This window comes from Thunnus maccoyii, chromosome 5 (genome assembly GCF_910596095.1).
Source record: "Thunnus maccoyii chromosome 5, fThuMac1.1, whole genome shotgun sequence".
In the NCBI taxonomy this organism is placed as follows: Eukaryota; Metazoa; Chordata; class Actinopteri; order Scombriformes; family Scombridae; genus Thunnus; species Thunnus maccoyii.
In genome coordinates this window covers 27,746,885-27,768,185 of record NC_056537.1, presented here as the reverse complement: position 1 = coordinate 27,768,185, position 21,301 = coordinate 27,746,885, and the positions used below count along the sequence as shown (strand labels likewise).

At 39.1% G+C, this 21,301-nt stretch overlaps 2 protein-coding genes across 2 annotated transcripts; one reads left to right on the top strand and one right to left on the bottom strand.

Annotated features, from left to right (window-relative positions):
* The first annotated feature begins 7 nt into the window (after positions 1-7).
* On the top strand, positions 8-6,769 carry adat1 (adenosine deaminase tRNA specific 1). The gene is made up of 9 exons (XM_042411454.1): positions 8-272; positions 729-797; positions 981-1,035; positions 1,128-1,258; positions 1,594-2,233; positions 3,819-3,964; positions 4,616-4,715; positions 4,808-4,894; positions 6,388-6,769. Exons 1-9 carry the CDS (start codon positions 95-97, stop codon positions 6,518-6,520), a joined length of 1,539 nt encoding a protein of 512 aa, XP_042267388.1. The 5' UTR covers positions 8-94; the 3' UTR covers positions 6,521-6,769.
* A 4,142-nt stretch (positions 6,770-10,911) lies between these two features.
* On the bottom strand, positions 10,912-20,289 carry gabarapl2 (GABA(A) receptor-associated protein like 2). Its single transcript, XM_042411456.1, has 4 exons — positions 20,016-20,289; positions 18,552-18,607; positions 15,853-16,025; positions 10,912-11,492 (listed from the first exon to the last, which is right to left on the bottom strand). Exons 1-4 carry the CDS (start codon positions 20,047-20,049, stop codon positions 11,378-11,380), a joined length of 378 nt encoding a protein of 125 aa, XP_042267390.1. The 5' UTR covers positions 20,050-20,289; the 3' UTR covers positions 10,912-11,377.
* Between the last annotated feature and the right edge of the window lie 1,012 nt (positions 20,290-21,301).

The following is a 21,301-nucleotide window of genomic DNA, read 5'->3' as shown; positions in this document are numbered from 1 at the left end:
GTCATCGGTTTCTCCAGATGCCTCCAAGCAGCAGACTCGTGAACGTGAGGGAGATATATTACAGAAATACATGTAGCGTTGAACCACACCTGTAATGCCCGCCAAACTTCACTCCTCCGTCCTGTGTGACATGGTAACCGCGGATGAAATCGCCAAGTTGTGCTACGAGCGTTTCAACGCGCTTCCCCGGAGAGGGAAGCCTGAGTCGGGCAGAGAGTGGACCCCGCTGGCCGCTGTGCTCAAAGTCACCCGGTGTGCTAACTCTGACACAGGTTAGACAGCGGAAAGACACACAACATAATTAAAGTTCTCTTTAAGCCAACAATGTACTATAACTGGACAGAAACCAGCTTTATCCATTTATTAACGTCTTAATTTAGTCCACCATATCTGATAACTGACAACACGGCAACTTTTATTTAACTTAGCTAACGTTACTGTATAACTGTTAATTACCGGTGAAACCGGCACAGAGGAAAAGTGACAAAAAGAAATACTTGATTTTAGTAAATGTCGCTGAACCAACAGCATCACCAAATGACAAAAATGACTAACTTTGAATGTCATGTAAAATAAATAAGGAGAACATCAATTTATTTTCTGCACATATGTGACTGTTTAAAGCTAAACACAGCAAAACAAGTTTGAACACAAAATAAAGACAAATGTTAAAATATAAAGATGCACTGTGTGATAAACGACCTAATGTAATGTTTTCTCTTTCACAGTTGAAAAGGAAGTTGTTTCTCTGGGAACTGGGACCAAATGTATTGGACAGACACCTATGAATCGTCATGGTGTGTGGTCTTGCTCTTGACACTCTTCATAATTGGTGTTTTTTGGTCCTTTTTATGTGATGAATACTCAAATCCATGATTGTTTTTAAAAGTCCAGTTTAAGAATCACATCATGTGTCACCAGAATTTAAGCAAGGTCTATCTAATCTGAAGAGATTTTACTGGATTGTCTGCGCCTTGTAGGTGATTTACTCAATGACAGCCACGCAGAAGTCATTGCCAGAAGGGGATGTATCAGGTGTGTATCTGTGCTTGAATTGTCTGTAGGTACATATTACTAAATACCAGCATCATTCATTGTATAAGTATTGTGTTTGTGTGTATTTACAGGTATCTGATCCAGGAGTTGCACAGGGCTGTTAGCGGTGGTGACAGCTCTGTGTTTTGTCAGGCAGATGAGCGGGGGAAATGGAGGCTTCAGCCAGGAGTTTCCTTCCTTTTCTTCACCAGTCACACTCCATGTGAGTCCAGTATGCTTCAGTGTAACCTGACTGGCTGTGTGGAGTCAAATGGAAAATCACTCACTGTTAAACAGAATTCATTTAAAATGACCACCAGAAACTGAATTTTTCTTTCCAGTGTCTGATTTTTGAGAGTTTGAGGTTCCTACATTCATCCAAATCTTGTTTCAGGGACTTTTATTCTTATTAGGCAGCTTTATTCTAAAAATATCAATATCAGTCCTCACTAAGCCATAGCTGAACACACAAACTGCATCTTTATTCATACAGAGAGCTACTGTAGCAGTGGTTTGTCCGACGAGCCAAAATCATTCTTGTGTGTTGTGTTTTACCAGGTGGTGATGCCTCCATCATCCCAATGACTGACAGCGAGACTCAACCATGTGCTCCTGTCACATCTATGGAGAGCCATAAAGGAAGTGATGGAGGAGGAGGCCTGAAAAGGAAAGCTGAGGAGCTCAGGGGAGAGCAGAGCACTAAGTTGCTCCGTCTGGAGGAACAGAAGACTGAGGGGACAAAGCTAGAGGAGAGGCAAGACTCAAACACATCTCAGTCTGTATCCATGGTTTTAACTTCATCTACAAGCGAGGATCCATCACAGAGTCACTCTACAAAAACACCTGTGGAAACGGTCTCACAAGCTTCAGCAGAGCTGAAGATAAAGAACAGAGCTGGACTACATCTGCAGGTCCCAGACATTCACAGAACAGGGGCCAAATGTGTCCCAGGTGGACCAGCCGACCCTCTGCATCCTGGGGCGGGGTACCACAGCACAGGGGTGCTCCGGTTGAAGCCTGGGAGAGGAGAGCCGTCTCTGTCCCTCTCTTGCAGTGACAAGCTGGCTCGCTGGGGGGTGCTGGGTTTCCAGGGCGCACTGCTGTCCCACTACCTACAGGAGGCGCTCTACTTCAGCACTGTGGTGGTGGGGAAGTGCCCCTACAGCCAAGAGGTCATGCAGAGAGCTTTGGTCACAAGGTGAGGAGACATTTATGAAACATAAATACTGAACATTCTCAGATATAAAGATTTTATTTGCTATTATTGTAATATTTTTTTTTGGACTGTAATTAAATCAAGATATTCACCTTGAGGTCTGGAAAATGGGTGTTTTTCATTATTTTGTTTAAGAAATAATTATCAGACTAAACAAAAATTAAATGAGTCATCAGCCCCAGTGACAAGCAGTGGCTTTCTGGTTTTCTGCTTCTTTAGTCATTTCCATGGTTACTAACAACAAACAGGCTTCTACAAAGCACCCGTAGACGTTTCACATTCCAAACTTCAAATAATCAATCACCCATACGTCCTACAGAGCTGAAATATTTTCAGCACATCCACTGATGTGTGACAAAAGTTTGCCTCACTGCAACCAATGGTCACTCTGTATTTTTCAAAATGTGCTTAATCAATTAACATCTATATCTCCACAAGTCCTCATTCAACTGTTACCAAATTCTCTTAGAAATTCTTTGGATACTAGATATCACACCAAAAACTGGCAGATGGGTTATAACCATTGACTGTATATAAATTTGGAGGACGCGTCTTCACTTCCTACTGTTACGCAAAAGTAAAGCCAAAATATCTCCTTTCCGGGAGCTGCCATCTTGCTTGTGTGATGTCATTTGCAGTAGAGTCAGGCGGTGGGATGACGGCCCGCGGGACACCCTCCCTCAGCCATTCTGCTGCCTGACAGAGGTTTGAGAGCAGCTGTCACAGCTGTCAATCATGACGTCAGACCACTTTCCATATCGTCAAATAACTAATTAGAAACAAACTTATCAGAAAAATTTGTATTTGAGTACTGTTGTCATCACCTGACCTCCTGAATGCTTCGTTCTTCCTGTAAATACAATCTTTTATTTCTTACGTAACATGTGGTTTATCGTTCGGGTACACAGTTATGTCCTTTTTTGGACATAACTGGACAGTTGTAGACAGTTGTCCACACAGAAATGTATGTAACTAGTTATTGTCTCAGTGGCCTCATCAGCATCCATATTATGGAAAATGTCTGAAAGATTGTTGACCCAGTCTGTGTTATTTTACTGGTGTCCAACACAGCCTCCTGCTTGTGGTCAGTATATAAGAGAGAGATCAAGACAGGGTCAAAGTTCATATATTTGAAAAACTGGGGTGTAAATATATTTATATATCCATATATCCATCCAATATATGCATTTAAATTTACAAATCTTGAGGATCAGTCTCACAGCCTTGTTTTGAAAGGGTCATTACCACAGATTTTGTAACCTGAAATGTGTTTACTAAATGAAGTTAATGTGGTAATGAATCTGGAGGATCAGTTATCAATACATGTCATCTGCAAAACCACAAATGTGTGTTTCCAGCCTCCCAGTGACACTCCCTCTTAATGTCTTTATGTAATCTAAAACCTTGGTGTATGGTTTTATGAATAACCTGAGGGTTGGTGTTTTTTTTAAGTAGTTTAAAAGAGATACTAGGTGATAGCTGCCACAATCTTTTGGGAGGGTAAAGATCTGCTGATTTCCAGAATCAGAGCAGACTTTCTTCAATGAAGTCCTCCTTTACTCCCCAGGTGCTCCCATGTCTCAGACCTCCCTGCTGGTTTCTCAGTGTGTCCGCCAGTCCTGCTCCAGTCCAGCCTGGAGTTCCAGTTCAGCAAGGCCCAGACTGAGCTCCGACACCAAGCCAAACAGGGACGCGTCTCCCCCTGTGGGGCAGGTACAGTGGTCACACACAAGCACGTGTTCATATGCCTTCATGTCATATGAACACCTAAAAGCCTAGAACGATATGGGCATTTCAGTTAGATGCCAATAAAATCCAGAGGACAGAGAAGGGATCCTCTAATGGTCAGTATGAACAGTGTTGTTCATTTGAGCACCTGACTGTTGTTTTAAGACAGACTTAAACATGTCCTTTAATAGTTCTGCACTGTTCAATACCTCATAGAAGTTGAGAAGTCTCCTCCTGTCAACAATAATAGACTTTTTTTCACAGCAGACAAACATGTCGTAATGTAGGAAAAGCACAGGTGTAATTAATGACATGAATCATGGTTCAGGGATCAGGGCTCTCGTACTCTTCATACTGCCTCACTGTCATGACTTACTGAGACACCTTAATGGAACAGAGCCATCATTAATGTTATTAGTAACACCTGTGCTTTTCCTGCTATGACAAGTCGAAATGTCTGCTGTGAAAAAGGTCTACTTAACATCAGTACCTGTCAGACCCCAGACAAGGTCTCAGAGCAATTATGATTTATAGAAAATAATATCAAACTTAATTACAAAGTAACACGTGTGTATTTTAGGAGCTCACTGAGTGTTTTGTTCAGTCTCTCTAGTAAACACTGTAAATGTATTTCAGCCATCAGCTGGTGTAATGTGGCCGAGCAGCCACTAGATGTCACTGCCAACGGCTACAAACATGGAGTCACCAAAAAGGTCCTGGGCACAGCTAAATCCAGGTAGGCACAACATTAATTACTATGAAAGAGAGCAGGATTCACTTTTCACAGCAAATTTTCAGTGATTCTCACATCAGTTTGTGTCTTTTCAGGTCTCAATTGTGCAAACTGGAGCTTTTCCATTCCTTCAAGTCTCTGGTATCGGCCACCGACCCCTCAGCACTTCCTGACTCCCTCAGGTAACAAACAGTAGTTCTTTCACAATCTTACCGTGGTTTTTAACAGCCTCAAAAACCAGTGAGGATTTCCAAACAATGGTCTGACTTTCATTAGTTTGTTCTCTTGGATAACTGCTGAAGTATGTCAAATGTCTGGATATAAGACCAGTGAACACTTAGAGATGCTTTTTAAATCATAACGTAACCAAAGTGTCATTACTGCTGTTACTGTGTGTGACCTGCTTTTGTTTACAATTCATGATTTATGTCTATTGTCTGGAGTTGAATTCATACTGTCCCAGATATTTCTTTCCAAAGGGTTTAGAGTGCTGCATAGCAGCTTGCTGTGGTTACACAATAAAGTTTGTGTGTGTGTGTGTGTTGATGGCTGAGAATCCTCTCCAAGGAGAGAACAGTGGTCCCTCTGTTCGTCAGCTCTCCAGCAGATAACCTGATCCCAGCTCAGTCCTGCCTCACACATGGAACAACACACATTCTCATACACACTTGAGCACGCAGTTCCAGCATACAATGACAAGTTTCTGCTCCCACAATGGTATGTCTGGTGAGGAGACAGGGCAGGGTATCAGGGAGTGTCCACTTGTCTGGATTTATAGTTTTGTATTTTGTTTCATAAAGCGGTCAGCCACATGAGATCCAAACTGATAATTGGAGTAAGTGGATGTGTTTACTTACACAGGATTTTGTTCCTCACACAGCAACTCAAGCAACCTGGTCGTGGTTTGGGACATTTTAGTCTTCAAATGATTTCAAGACAAGATTATAATTCTCTATAAGGAGAAATTTAGCTAGATTTATTTTACTCCCATGTAAAATATAATAATGATAATACTACTACTACTACTACTAATAATAATAATAATAATAATAATAATAATAATAATAGAAGAAGAAGAGGGGAAGGATCTTTGCCTGATGTTCAGACTGAATTGCCATTTCATTGTCATTATTTCGTATGAAATCATGTTGATGTTAGCCTTTTGGGGACGAGGGGAGTGTTTTTCCCTCAACAATCAGTAACGAGTGATGTATCCAAGCAGATTTTGTTACTTGCTTGCAGTTACTAGGAAACATTAATGCTTGTCATGTTGATCAAAGACCCCGTACAGCTGTGTCAGGCTTCTTGCAACTCTTGTGACAAAGGAAGAGGACGCCCCCGATCCTTAATCCTACCTAAAAAAGCTCTGATAGGTTGGTTGTTTCCAGCTAGAGACAAAGTCTTCAATGAGCACAACATCAGACTTGTTTGTATCATTAAATAAAAGATGTGGGCAGCAGTTTAGTGGTCTGGAACCAGGCAGGAGGGATCTCCCAGCACAAATACACATGAACAATAGAGTACCTCACAATCCAATATACTCTTACATCATTTTGAAGTGTTTTATGCTTTTAGTTCTTTCAACATGTTTATTGATGGCAGCAGATAGTTATTCAAGTAATCATGTAAACACATGAATCAGGATGATAAATGGGTACTGTATGTGTCTGTGCAGGAGGACGGAGCTGCAGACTTACTGGGACTACAAGCAGGCGTCCCAGTCCTACCAGCAAGCCTGGCAGCAGCTATGCAGTCAGGCCTTCCCTCTGTGGCTACGCAGTGACAGAGACCTCCTGCTCTTCCACTGAAAATCTGCTCTGCAGCTGAAATGTCTTCATTAAAGTCGATGAAAAACCCGCTTTGTTGTAACTTGGAGATCACAAGTCAAAATAACCACTGGTCTGCAAGTGTTGTTTTTCTCCCAGAGTCTGACTCATCAGAGTGGAACTCACATGTCAAACTCAGGATGGCAGTGACAAGACATATTGGTGAAAGAAAAATAAACAGAATCGTGTTCGTCATGTTATACTTCAAATAAAAGGAAATAAACTCTGTTATCCAGTGTTCATTCATAAGGTCTTTTAGGTCAGCTGGCAAGTGTAGCTATTTGAAGTCTGAATAAATATTGTTTGGCTGTATTTGTCTCTCCACAGCCAAGGATGTCACCCTGTGCAGCCATACTGTTAAAGTGTCCTCAGATGATGGCAGTTTTTTGCACTAAGTATAACTTATCATGCCTGCAGCTGCCTGGTCTACATGCTTGGAAACACAGCTGGATGCATCAGGCTGGAAATGGAAAGTAGATCCTGGGTTTAAGTCCCAGTTTAAGTGTGTTTCCCGCTGTCTAAACATGACTGTCAGAGAGATTTACCACAGATTGATCCCAGTAAAGATCAGGCAAATATCTGCATTCATCCTGTGATACCTGAACAAGGTTTTCCCAGTGCATGTTAGAATAGACTCCAGGCCTCTAGGACACTGTTTCTCTCACTAAGACAAAGAATAAGTTGAACCTTCATATTTCTGCACAACAGTTAGGTCCTTCATTCAACACCAGACATCACATCAATGGACTGAGGATCTGTTGTGTTGTTGCTTTAGCTCAGCAGATTCCACTGACAAGTAACATCCCCGACTCAGCTCAGCTAATACTGAACAGCAAGTTGCAGGTTATGACCAGGATGCCTCACATAATGTATTTAATGTCATTCTCATTCCTCTGCAGTAGACATGTTTTAGAGATTTAGAGCTTCTGTTTTTTCACTTCTGCTGAACTTTACTCTTCAGGCAATTTACTACAAATACCTGGTGATGCTTATGTAAAAAGAGCCAATTTGAATATTTTTCCACCATATTTAAGATGTCAGCAAACCTGTCAGCTGAATTTCAATATTAAGCTGGAAGTGGTACTACGGGAAAAGTCAGTAGATCATTACAATCATTGGGATTTATTTTCCAGGGAGCATGAAGCCAACAGACTGACAGACCAACATCACCATCCCTGGAGCCATGACACTAGCAGTAGTCAAAAACAGTACTATTATGTCTTCTGTGGAAGTCTGAGAGAGAATAACTCATTTAAGTAGATCATTGGTCAAAACAATATAGCAAATATATTTCTGACAGAAAACCTAAACCTTAATTGAAGGTGTATTGACCTCAGTGCTTGAAAACATTAGGAAAAAAAGCCTAAAGCACATCCTATCAACATGGATATAGGCTGTTGTTATTCAGATTATGCTGATGAAATATTTATGAACAAAGAACTCCACAGGTTACCTTAAATTTTGGACAGATATAAAGCGTAAGTATATTGACATTAATTATTGTCAGTGTTATATTCCTTTTTAATAAAACAGAAACAACTTTGATCCATTTTACATTCAGTTTTATTGGTCAGGTCTTCCAGCTACCTTACCTTGTTCAAATATCTAAAATTCCATTATGTCTTTAAGATATATTCATGATCATACAACACTGATGAAATAAAACAATCCTGAATATCATAGCATTGCATCAATATATTACACATCTACATACCATGTTTAAAAGCCTGAATTAGCTTATGGTGCACAAAATATGAATAATGAGTTAAGTCAAAGGTGGAAACACACCATGTGTCTTACTCTGATTCAGCACCAAAAACTGTCAACATCAAAGGAACCAGTGGTTCAGATTTGCAACTCTAGAACTGTGCAGCCAAAGACCTGAGCAACACTTTACTTGAAGTATTGAAGATGTTGACTTACAGTGTCATATATTGGTACCACAGTCCTTTATAAACACAGGGTTCATTGTGTTAAGAGGGCATTATGTGTGTATTTAATCATAAGTCTGAAAACACTCTGCATACTACAAATATGCTTTCAGTGATCATTGTGTATTTTCATCATTAATATCTGAAGAGGATACAATGGGCAGGGACAGGGACAAATACTGTGTATCTCTATTAAGAATCTCATGACACACTCATTCCTGGAACACATGGGAAAATAACACAAGTCATATGAAGATGAGTAATATTTCTGATGCTATTATGTGTTTGTAATGTGTTGATGGCTCACAGTGTATCCTAAAAGCTCTGGGTGATCATCAGGGATTAATGTTTCCCTTGGGTCATTGTGGTTTTTAATGAATTTTATGAAGATCAGTTTTACAAGCTGGGTTAATGTGAAGCAAGAGGTGAGGCCTCCATGTTTGTATGTTCAGTGGAGTGTAAACAGATGTTTTGATGAGTGGTCTCAAAAGGAAAAATTGCTGCTTAGATCCTCCTCCACTGCTACATATTGAGTACATTTTATGATCTTTCTTACATTTCCAGAATGCCTTTGAAGAAAAAAAACAGAAGAAAAAGAAACTTCCTCTTTGTAGCAAGTTATTCAACCAGTTCTTGGTGAATGCGTGTGGCAAAAAACACAACATGACTATGAATCCATGTCACTCTGATCTGCAGCCACTTTCAGTGTAGAAACTGTCTTTGCTTCCATAACAGTGTGATGGATTTCTCCCAGTGTGATTGTTGAACATTAAAGCAAAATGATGAGTCAAGAAAGAAGCCCTTGCTCTATTCTGAAACATATCCTGCTGTCAAACCAATGGTATCAACTAAAATACCTGCTTGTGACAAAAAATCATGACTTGACCACTAAAGAAACCTGAACCGATCAATAAAACAGGTTTGGAATTGAAGGGTTTGTCAAGTGTTTAAAAAAGCTGTCATCAATACATTGACTAATTATTAGCACATTAAGTTGCTAGCTTGTAAGCTAACAGTTGCCCACTCATACATCAAGTAGACATGAAGCAACATTAGCATTAATTTGAATTTGTGTTTGTGTGTTCATCACCTAATGAATGTAAATCCCAAATTCACTCTCCTTTAGAGGCTAAATGCTTCATTATGTTCACCAGCTAGTCGCTAACTTTGTCTGTGTGGTGTTTGGTGCTGGGCAGGTAGCGCACAGTGGGTTTATCAGAGCATTTTCATGGACAACCGCTGCCTGTTGTGGCTAGAAACGAGGTTGGTAGGAGTGGTGGTTGCAGATCAGCAAACCAAAACAATGAGCTGAAATGGATTTACAGTCAGTCAGTCCTTTTCACATTACACATGTTCATTAGATGCACTGCTAATACAGACATTTTCCTTAGTGCAGCTTTCATTTTGGGGTTATCATGCACCACTCTCAGGGCTCTTTCATGTTAAGTCATTTTGCAGTAGAACATGGTTGAAAGGCATTATAATCTTATCTTTGGGGACTAATAAACAATATTCTCCCATTACTTGGGAAAACTGGAGAAACAAGAACAATCAAGAACATCAGCACAAATACAACTGACTTTGATTTGGATTAGTTGGTGTTCAGCTTCTAACATTAACAATGACTCCATTCTATATAGGTGTGTCTAAAATCCATGCAGCCATTATTAATTATTAATAATTATTAGTTGCACCTGTGCACATGTGTTTGATCAGTCAAAATCTGCAGTGAAAAAGGAAAATAAACCAGATATGTTCATGCTTTTTGTCTGGAGGTCAGAAGAAAAGGCATTCTGGGGAATGTAGGAAATCACTAACTGATGCAGAGGTAGACAACAGGTGGAGGGAGAATGGAGGTATTTTTTTCTTTAAACTGGTTGTAAATTTAAGATTGTTGCCCGTTGTTGATGAGAGTGTAAAAATAGCACACTTCAACACCATGAACTTCAAATAAAGTGTTGTATTTCTTTAGCATTCCACAGTTGCTGTTGGCATCATGAGTTTGAATCCTGGGTGGTGCTGACACCTAATCAGCCAACATAATGTGCAAATACATACTGTAACAGCCAGGCTGGAAAGCACTCAGTAAAATCCCAGGGACTAGTGCTGATCCCTGGCCCTGAGCTGGACACGCTCTACACTAGCAGCCTCCTCGCCGGCACCAAGTCATCTGCCGACTGCTTTATTGTCCGACTCATTTGCACAAGCTGCTTTCTTTCACATGCTTATTGTCATTCTGATAGCCTATCATACTGCTGAGTGTACCTGTGGAATTAATGTTGCATACTGAAGTTTTTATACATGATATGATGAGCCATACAAATACATCCATAACATAGTTAATGATTCAAGTCACATGATTATAGGATTTCTCTGAACACAAATATCTGTGACAACAAAGCGCGATTTAGAAAAAAAGAAGTAGCATGATTGAGTAATGTGTGATGATTGGCATGTGTCTTTTTTATTTAATACTGATGTTGGATAAATGAATGTTATCTGACGTGCCCTTTAACATACGGTGATTGTTATTCTTATTTTACGGCAGTGTTAAAGGTATTTTTCTCCACAGCTGACCTTTAAACAGTAATCATGACAAAAAGACCAACCATTAAAGTCAAGAATTTTTTGACACTAATGATCATCTGAGTCTGTCAAAAAATGTTTATAAGTTTGTTTGTTGTAAGATTTTGGTGTAATTAATTTTCACAATAAATGTGTGTTTTTCAGTATAAAAAATTGACCTTAAATGACAGTGCGTAGGTGCATTACTTGTGTAATACATGTAAAGGCCAATGTCTGAATCATTGTGCACCAGTATACTGTTTGTCGGGCCCTACTGTGTCAGTGTGTGTGTGTGTGTGTGTGTGTGTGTGTGTGTCTGTGTGTGTGTGTGATTAGTGAAGCATTAACCCCGTGTTGTATAAAAGGCCTTATAACCAAAGGTGTTTTCTCCACTGTAGGCCACATACAGAAAGCCGTCCTCGTCCTTCTCCTTGTCGTACAGCTGGCCCATAGTCAGACTGCAACACACAGCAGAAACCAGACTCTTATTAGATCACACAGAGTCAAGTAGAATCGATTGCATTTACATCTCCTATGTGGGTTTGTGAGGACTGAAGCCTCCAATAATGGATGTATTTTGCTGAGCTACACTTTAAAATCGATTTTCTATGCTAAGAACTGCACTGGTCCCCCTGGACTAAACACTTATAAGAGAAGAAACATAAAGGGAAATGCATTCCAATACAAGAAATGCTGCGGATACCAAAACATATACAAATATAAAACATTAAAATGAATATGAAACAGTCGTAGCATCTTGAAACTTTTAGTAGTTCTTCCTAAGGAAATACCACACTATTCCCTGGGATTTCTCACTATGAATGAAATTAGATTTTAACCAAAGAACAGCAAATAACTAATTATAAAATAGTTGTAACTTTTTTTTCATATTCATTAGTTTATGTGGCAGCAGAACAACAATTCCTTTGAAAAAGTAACTCTGAGGATGGCTGAGGATTTGAGGATTTATTATTAGAGCCTGATCAATCCCGTCACCTTGCCGTAAGATTTAAATAATTCATGAAGTTACCGCTGATGTACAAGTGTGTAAAATGCACTCAGCAGCTCTCTGAATTTTAAGAACCATGTGTTGACTGCTGCTGTGTAACAGCTGATGTCATGGGCATAAACACGTTGTTGTTTGTAAAATACCTAAAATAAATATTGGTAAGACTCATGTATCTAACCCATTACAGATTCTGCTTTAATTGTAATTAATGGTTGAATTTTAATTGACAAATCAGGCTGTAATACCCATAAAACTGAAGAAGCAAAGCTCAACACACATGAAAATATTTTATGGTGCTGGAGAGGTCTGTGTTTGCGCTCCTCCGTCAATGAAAGCCACAAAAACCATGGCTTTTTTACTCTGAAATGTTTATGGACCAATGTCAGTGCAAAACTATAGAAAAAAGCCTAAAACTCTGATGTCGTGTGAGCAGAGGAAGTCTGTCTAACCTACATACTTATTCTCCATCAGGGAGTAATTTTGTGGCTTCCTCAGCATTTCAAGGTGGGAATATTGCAACAACAGTTAGGTGGTGATGTTCATGAGGTTTGGAGAAGGTGTCTGTTTCAGTACGTAGTATTCAGTACATGAACACACAGGTGTGTTTACACATACACAAGCGCACAGTAAAAATATGACTTTGCACAGGTATTTTTCCTGGGAAGTGGAGCAGACTTTCCCAGGAAAATCCCCAGATGTTAATTTACAGCATTGAACCCTGTTTGCTGTAGGCTTAAAAGATGATGATAAAAGTTTGTAGTTTCCTTATTGATGAAGAAAAACACCCAATAAAATGTGCTTGGCAATGACACAACCAAGATTAGATGGATGCATTTATACCCACCAAACCCACAGAAATACAGTATTAGGAGTTGGGTGCAGTTCCCCTCTTCTCTACAAACCTTTTAGCCAGCTGGAGATCGTAAAGAAACAGGAAACACATGCTTGACTTTGTCCATTGTGTGCACTTAGATGGAAGTGTATGGGGAATGGAGCATATATTTGAAGGACTGAAGTGTAATGTGAACATAGCTTTACTGGGACACTTAATTAGAACGGAGCCATTATTAATGTTATTTATAACACCTGTGCTTTTCCTACTATGACAAGTCAAAATGTCTGCTGTGTTGAAGCCTATTCCCATGTCTTCTTTTATAATAACCCATTTGAGGGTGTTTCAGGTTTTAAGGTTACTTATACACAATCACAATGTGCTTTATATTGGACCAGAGGACTGGATTTGGATTCTATCCGCCTTAATGTTTAAAAGGTGGGTCACACTCAGCAGATCAATTCTGTAGTTTTTGAGACAGTGCTACAGTTTTACACTTTCTTGGTATCTTACCAGAGTCATGTGTGAGACAGTGAAACAGTCTCGTGTTACTGTCAAACTGAGATAAATCAGTAGCATTAGGAACTGTAGTATTTCCTTTAAGCTCCTATTAATCCAGACTGCACTGTTGACGTGTCTGTGTGGGGGAGTATCCCTGTCCTGATAATCACAGGTGTATCCTACTCCGGCACAATGGCCAAACAGGGCTTCTGATAGGATGCTTTCCAGTTGATTGTGAGGTCAAATAGCTCAGTGGTTACACCAAGACTTTTCATTTTCAGCAATATGAACTGAAACACAAAAATCTATGTACACTCGTGGTCACTTCTGTGTCTGAACTGAATGGCATACACATATCAGGCTGCCAAATGTGCGATCAACTCATGTTTAACTTATAATTGTATCTATGCATGTAAAATGTAATGCTACTTTTCAAAAATAAGAAGTAATAGTTAGAGAGCTTAAACAAGATGCAACATTTGAAAGAAGAAATAAAAAATTCCTTTTATAAACGAAAAGTTGAATTAATAATCAATAAAGCACATCGTTCTACTATTTACTTGTGTGGTATGACTGGTTGCTTATGGCGACTTATGTTAGTTAGTCATAAAATTAATCCACACATCCTCACAAGAGCAAAGCTAGCTTGTTAACTGTCACTAACTTTCAATTAGCAAGCAAATTAGCTTGGTCGCTAACTGGATACAATTTCACACAGTTATAAAGAGACATATTTGTACCATTGATCCCTGTCTCAGAACTGTCTGCAAAGAAACTTCTTTTGTGGAGTAGTTTATACTTTGAAAGTTGTGCAACAGTAACAAGCAATGATGGCTTTCTCTGTTTTGGGCTCTCAAGCTCTCCGTTACTTCAAAGGTCAGCAAGAGATGGTTTGCTATAGCTCAATGGTGCAAATTTGTGTATGAAAGTTCAGCAAAGTTGAGCTCAGCGCAAAAGATTTGCAATTTACTTTGCCCCTTTGATTGAATCTAGTGATCTCGGCAATTCCATTAAAATGAATCTATTTCTTAGTTTAGCTGTTTCTAACTGTTTCTAAGTGCTGGTTTGACCGGGGTTTTACACTACAGGCTTTACACAACAGTGATGTAGCTTGGTACTATAGTACCAAGCTACATCACACATCACAGTGTGGAAAAGGCATTTTGTCACTGGGTGGCAGGAAGCCAGACTATTAGAGTGGGTGCAGTTACTCTTTAAGGTAGTAGGTGCACTGAACTTCCGGTAAGCCAGTTTCCACAAGAGAAGCATTATCAATACAATTCAATGCTCTGGGAAGCAGGTCAGATTCCTCAGATACACTGTATGTCTATGCATTATATCAGCATGTCAATAGCTATGAGTGCAAACAGAAAAATGGTGGGCATTTTATCAGTGTAAATTGAGAGTGCAGGTGTGGCTTCATCTTCTTTTACAGAGAGATCACACTTGCTCTTCAGTTACACAGATGGACAGATAAAGATGCTGTGCACACATGAATGGGAAAGTTAGGCTTTTTTACCACATACTGCTAAAAGTAGGCCGTGACCTCACAGTAGGCGACTTATAAAAGGTAATTTATACATGTAAAATGTGGTCGTGAGATTATTAACTGCACAGCAGCAGTACCATAGGCCCTCAAGAGATGATTGCTTAAAGTTGAACTAAAATTTGAGTTCTCTTCACTTTTTATGTAAGGAAATCTAATCTATAATTTTATTTTTGCCTAATTTCTAAAAACTGTCTTTTTGGATATGTTTATGGAAAGCTTCAGGTCTCTGGGTAGCATTTACGATTGACTGTCATCTGAGTGTCAACATTGCTAGGAGACGCTACTGACTAGTGCATGTCATATCGAGCCAAAGTCATGAGGTCATGTCCAGGCTAGCCTCTGTTCCACTAGCTTCTGAAACTGAATACAGTCTCTCATTCAGCATTTCTTGCATCAGTCTTTCTGAAAAAATGAGTTCCATATTCTAGGACACATTGGCGTCCACTACACCACTTGCTTTTAGAAGTTGGAACCTTTTAACTTTATTAACTCAAATCCTAATGTAGGGGGAGGTACCAAATGAATGAATATGACAAAAAAAACTTATATTTCATATTATACAGTTTTGACCAAATAAGTACAAGAGTCAAATCAAACACGAAGGATATATATACTAATAACAGAACTAATATATACTTAAAACTGCTGTAAATAACAGTTTAACATCAATAAATCTTTTCAACATTGATTCTGAGAACTGACCATTATTACCACAAACAAATGTGACCATCAGGAAAAAGCTACACAGCTTCTAGTGTATTGTATTTTACAGCGTGTACCAACTGGGCATTTTGGGGGAGAAATTTGCATCAAAGCTTTATAGTACAAATGATACAAATCAGGAAATTATTCTGCCTGTAAGATTTCAATTGCTTATTGCAACTTACTTCCACTATTAATACTGCAGAAATGTAGTGTTGCTCTCACCTGGATTGGGGGACGGTTTTGTCGACGAAGAGGAAGATGGCTTTCTCTGAAGGCAGCTGGATGCGTTTCCTGATGATCCACATGAACTGGGCCACTGTGATGTCAGAGGGCACCAGGTACTTCCTCTTATCAATGTCTACTATCTGAGAGCCGGAAACCTTCTCCACTATCACCTGGAGAACATTAACAGACAAAAAGGGTTTGCACACTGTATCTGTTAAACTTTACCAACATCTGTCTCTATTTTCATTGACAAACAAAGGAGACAAAATATTATACTTACTATATATACTATACTTAGACTTTTTTTTTCTAAATACAAGCAGCGAATACGAGTGTTGGTTAAGTTGTCGGTTATGCAGTTGGGGTGGTGCATAAATTAATAAGATGTTTAGAACAGTGTGTGTGTGTGTGTGTGTGTGTGAGGGAGAGGGGGAGAGAGAGAGCGTGTGTGTGTAGGTACACGCAAGTGTCGGTTATACACTGGAGTGCGGTTATACAGTGGTGTGTGTGCGTGCGTGTGCATGCATGCATTAGTGTCACAAGTGTCCGTAATATGTGGGGGAATGCTGACATGAAACTGTAGTGGGGCAAATAAAACTGTAGTGGCCCACCACAGTCTAATACATTAATGGGAAACCCAGTTGTTGAATTATGTTGGTTCAAAATTAATTTGCAAATCAGAACATGTTCCATGTCTGGATGTATTCATTAAACTGATACCATCAGACCAGATACTTTCTGCAAGGCTGCATTCTTAATCATTCAACCTGTGTTTTTCATCAGATAACGATATGATAAAATCTGACAAAACGTTATTGGTTTTGGCTCGACTAGACTGACTGAAATGTTGCATATAATCTGATGGCTAAAAAAGATTAAAATGTCAACAGTTTTCATTGGCTAAAACTATATTGAAATAGTTACAGTTTTCTTTGACAAGACAAGACTGAAATGCTCAGACTTTTAGTCGACTAAAATTTGAATGAAAAAAACAGGATGTCAGGTTGACTAAATATGATAAAAACTTCAAAGAACATTTGACGCAGGACTAAGACTGAGAGTAAATAAAAAATAGCTGACAAAAATGAACTCTGTTCCTCGTTCCTCCTACAGTCTTCCCATTAAACAGGTGCAGAATGAAAGAACTAGTTAAAGGGATCGAGTTTAACAGCCATTATTATCCACACAAAAGACCCTGGGGAGGCACTTCCTAACACCTAGCAGTATATCATCTAAAGTTGTCCACAATGTCACTCTGTATGCACTCTGACCTGAGGTGTCAGTCTTCAGCTCTGTTATATTATCTTCCTGCCAGGTTACCTTAGAGGCTTTTCAGAGGTGATAGGAACATGGGGGCTTTTGTCAGCCAATGTGAGATGAATTCAAGCCTAACTATGGTGTAACATCAGTCACATATCAATGGTTGCAACACACAGTCCTTGGAAGTCAGATCATTCATGTGCAGTAGTAGTACGTACATGGTATATAATAAGATAAGGCTCAAGACTGCTTTTATAGTTTTTGAAGGCCATTTATTTGTACTTTATACTGAAACTGTTAACATTTGATACATTGCTTCCCATTTTTAGAATCACTGTGTTAATTTTATTCCCCCAAATCAAATTGTTTGATGTTTTTTCCAAGAACTGTATTTTTGATAGAATGGAAAACCCTGGGTAACAGCATTTGGACGAGGTTTAGACACACAACTCAGCAAATATTTTCAATTAAAAATATATAACTTTACAAATATCCCATATTACAAGCTAATGCTAGCTAACGACCTTTTAATAGTCTTGGTTAAGAACTATTGTGCAGTAAATCAATCTTGCATATTTAGTGTAATGTCAAATATGTTATTCAGTAATAAACATTTAGAAAACAATATAAAGATAATAAATATTCAAGTTGCAGAGAATACTTTTAAGTAAAGTCAGTTTTCAGTCGTAGCAACACTTGCTGGCTAATTAGCTTTTACATTTTTAGTCCCCTGAACATTTCGGTGGGTTGATAAATTCTGAGTATAAATACACAGTAACGGTCAAAAGTTTTGGACACACTTTCTCATTTAAGTGAATATTGTGTCCAAACTTTTGACTGGTACTGTATATATATTTCATACTGCCAACAAGGGACACAAGACACTTGATCCACCAGTCAATTCCATTCACTCATGTGAAATTTCTGTTCAAGTGCAATTTTTGTGTATCTTTATTTTTTGCATTGTGTTACTTACTGCAACTTCCTTGTATCCTCACTTCATTTTCGACCATTTTATCATCTATGACAAAATATATCAGGGAATTTGACTCTGGGACAGTCAGTCAGTCACCATGAAAATGTACTAATTGATGACTTTACAGTGTACAATGAGGATCTTTTAACTTGTTACACAGCTGGTTTTCAGGTGATTAACAGAGCAGATAGAGAGAACTTTATAAATCAAGGAGGCACTCGGACTTACTTACGGAAAGTTATGGAAAACTGGGATTTTACACCAGGGTCACAGTTGGAACCCTGGTTTTCTGAATCCTAATCTGTCAGTCGAGACTGTCATTAACCACTCACTCATCCTCTTCTTTACCTCCCACCACTGCCAGTCACTGACTCCTTATCTGTGGATTTTCTGTCACTCACTCTCTCTGTACCCTTAACCCCTATCCCACCGCCAACAGCAACACCTCCCCCTCACTCACCGGTACTCTGTCAGGATATTTGTTGCGTATTTTGGCTGACTCCACACATCGGTGCTCTGAGGGAGAGACAGGAAACAAACAGGAAGTCAGAGATTAAAAGGATGAGTGAGGCCTCTTACAAGCCTCCACTCGTGCTTTACTGACAAATACAGCCGAGCCTTGTCCAATTTATTGCTTCAAATGCAAGATCGAACATAGCAAAAAGGCTGGCTATACATTAAGTGACACAAAGTGTGATAACCTTCATTAAGTTTAGTAGTGAGACGAAGCTATTAGTAATAACTCTTTAGTAGTTTAAGTCAAGGATCACATCCACAGTCTTTATCAAGTGATACTACACCTTTTAGCACTTATCATTACCCGAGAGCAGCTGATAGTGCATCTATTTCCAGTCCACTTTGTGGGTGAAGCAGGCGCTGAATAAAGCCACAGAGGGGAGGGTGAGGTGATGGGTGATAAGATGTATTGAATCAATTTAGGTTCAACACATCGCACACTGTCATTAGCCCAGATAGAAGGGCTACTTTTAGAAACATCTCTACCAACCCGGCAGCAGCGTTTCTTTAAAAAGGAGACTAGAGGTTATCTGCAGAGAAGATGAGCACAGACGCTGAGAGGGGCTGAGAGGAAATACAAGTTTTGATCCAAGGTTGTTGCTACTAGATTGAACTGTCAACAGATGATAATAACATTGCCAAGTAGACAGGAATTACAGAAATGTCACTTCACCTTCTCCAGCTATCTGAAAATGGAGATAAATTTACACCAAACTCTATTCAGAATTCTGGTTGATGAATATTCTCTCAAATCATAACCTGTTCATGTTAGTGGAAGAAGTTACAAGCTCTGGAATAACTGGAAAGGAAAGGAAATACTTGTCAATTCGGCATCCATGTAGTACACGCAGTACAAATTTCAACACATCAAATGACCTCGCTGTCTTTTGTCAGCAAAATACACCCTGGAGAGCGGTGAGAAACAATACAAAAAAGTTGAAACACTGTGGAGAAAAAGTGCTGCGTTGTGAAATATTTCTCTGCCGAATTAACTACTAAACTTGAAACATTTATGAAATGTCTAAAGCATTTTTCTATCATGTATAAGGGGTTTAATATAAGCAAGGCAACCTTAAATTGTCAGATTCGTGAATGTAGTTAAGCGAGGGAATGTCTCCATGCTAAGACAAGCACATTTGAGGGAGAAACTGCTGACTAATGTGATGTATCAGCGATGTTAAAGGTGAACCCCATTTTGACAGCTGCCATTTCACTTGCAGGAAGAACATGTTCGCATTTGTTGTTTGCCATGCAACGTTAGCCATTATGGATTCATCAGGGGGGGTGATGTGGCAAGCAGGCTTTTCTGAAACCTATGCAGAATGAAATGGAGACAGCAAAACAGAAAGGAGGGTGCATGACATGACAAGAACATCTCTTGTTTCATAACAATCCAAACCCCTTTTACCGAGGGAATGGTCCTCTTTAAACATCCATTTCATCTTTGCTGGATCTCCGCACTGAGGCGTGATGGTAGAGTCGAAAGGCGGTCTTCTAAATCTGCGGATAATGTCGTCGTAATGTCCAAAAATCCACACAAAAGCGATGAAAACAAAACGTCAACAATATCTCTCTGTCCGGAGCTTTCAGCCGTCTGTCTAGCTGCGAGGTGACGTCACTGTCTGAAGGTGGGTGGTGGGGATGATGCTACCTTCAAGTGCTCTCGGAAATTATCAGTCCATCCATGTATTGAGCCCTCAGAAACTATGTCTAGTAGACCAGTGGTTCCCAACCTGGGGGTCGATGGATTTAACAAGGGGGGTCGCGAGATGATAAGACAAGATAGGAAAAAGAAAAAAAACATGTTTTATAAATACAAAATTGTGATTTTTTTGTCATGCTTTCTTCTATTTTTGCTTTATTTCTTTTGGATTACTGTGTTTTACCTCCTGGAGCCTCTAAAATTATTCAAATAAAACCAAATAAGTCCTCTTTCTAGAGCTGCAAGGTTTGTAGATTAATCAGTTAGTCTTTTGATAATAACTGAATAATCATCATTTTTTTAAGCATTTCTTTTTTTTAAATAAGCTAGTTTCAGCTTCTCAGATGTGATGCTTTATTGCTTTTCTTTGTCAAACATGATGATAAACTGAATATCTTTGGGTTTTGGACTGTTAGTCTGACAAAACCAGACATTTGAAGATGTTGCCTTGTACTGTGGGGAACTTAAACTGATATTTTTCACTATTTTCTGATATTTTGTGGAGAAAACGATTAACCGATGAATCAAAACAATAATCAGTAACTTAACTGTTAGACAATGCAACATGTGACAAGGGGTCCCGGTAGACTTTGCTTTATTTTAAGTGGTCACAGGCCAAAATGTTTGGGAACCACTGTAGTAGACTACATGCAGGGATGAATGAAACTGCATAAAATTATATAAGATATGCTGGTAAAGTTGATACATTTGCAATAGTTTGAATAGACTGCTTAAAGAGTTGAAATTGTAGATAAAGTGGCAGTGACTTAGCTTACTTACTAACTTAAAAGAAAAGTATATAAAGTGACATTTTGATCAAACAATCATTTCTCAGCATAAATCACTTGTACTTTTCTGCAAGAACTGTCAAGGCTCCCACCACTTAAGATGTCTTTATATAAGATATTGCTCTTATGATACTCTTCTAACCCTTTGGCAAGAGAATTTCCAAACTTAATGGAATCATTTAATTTTATACAAGTACATTAAGC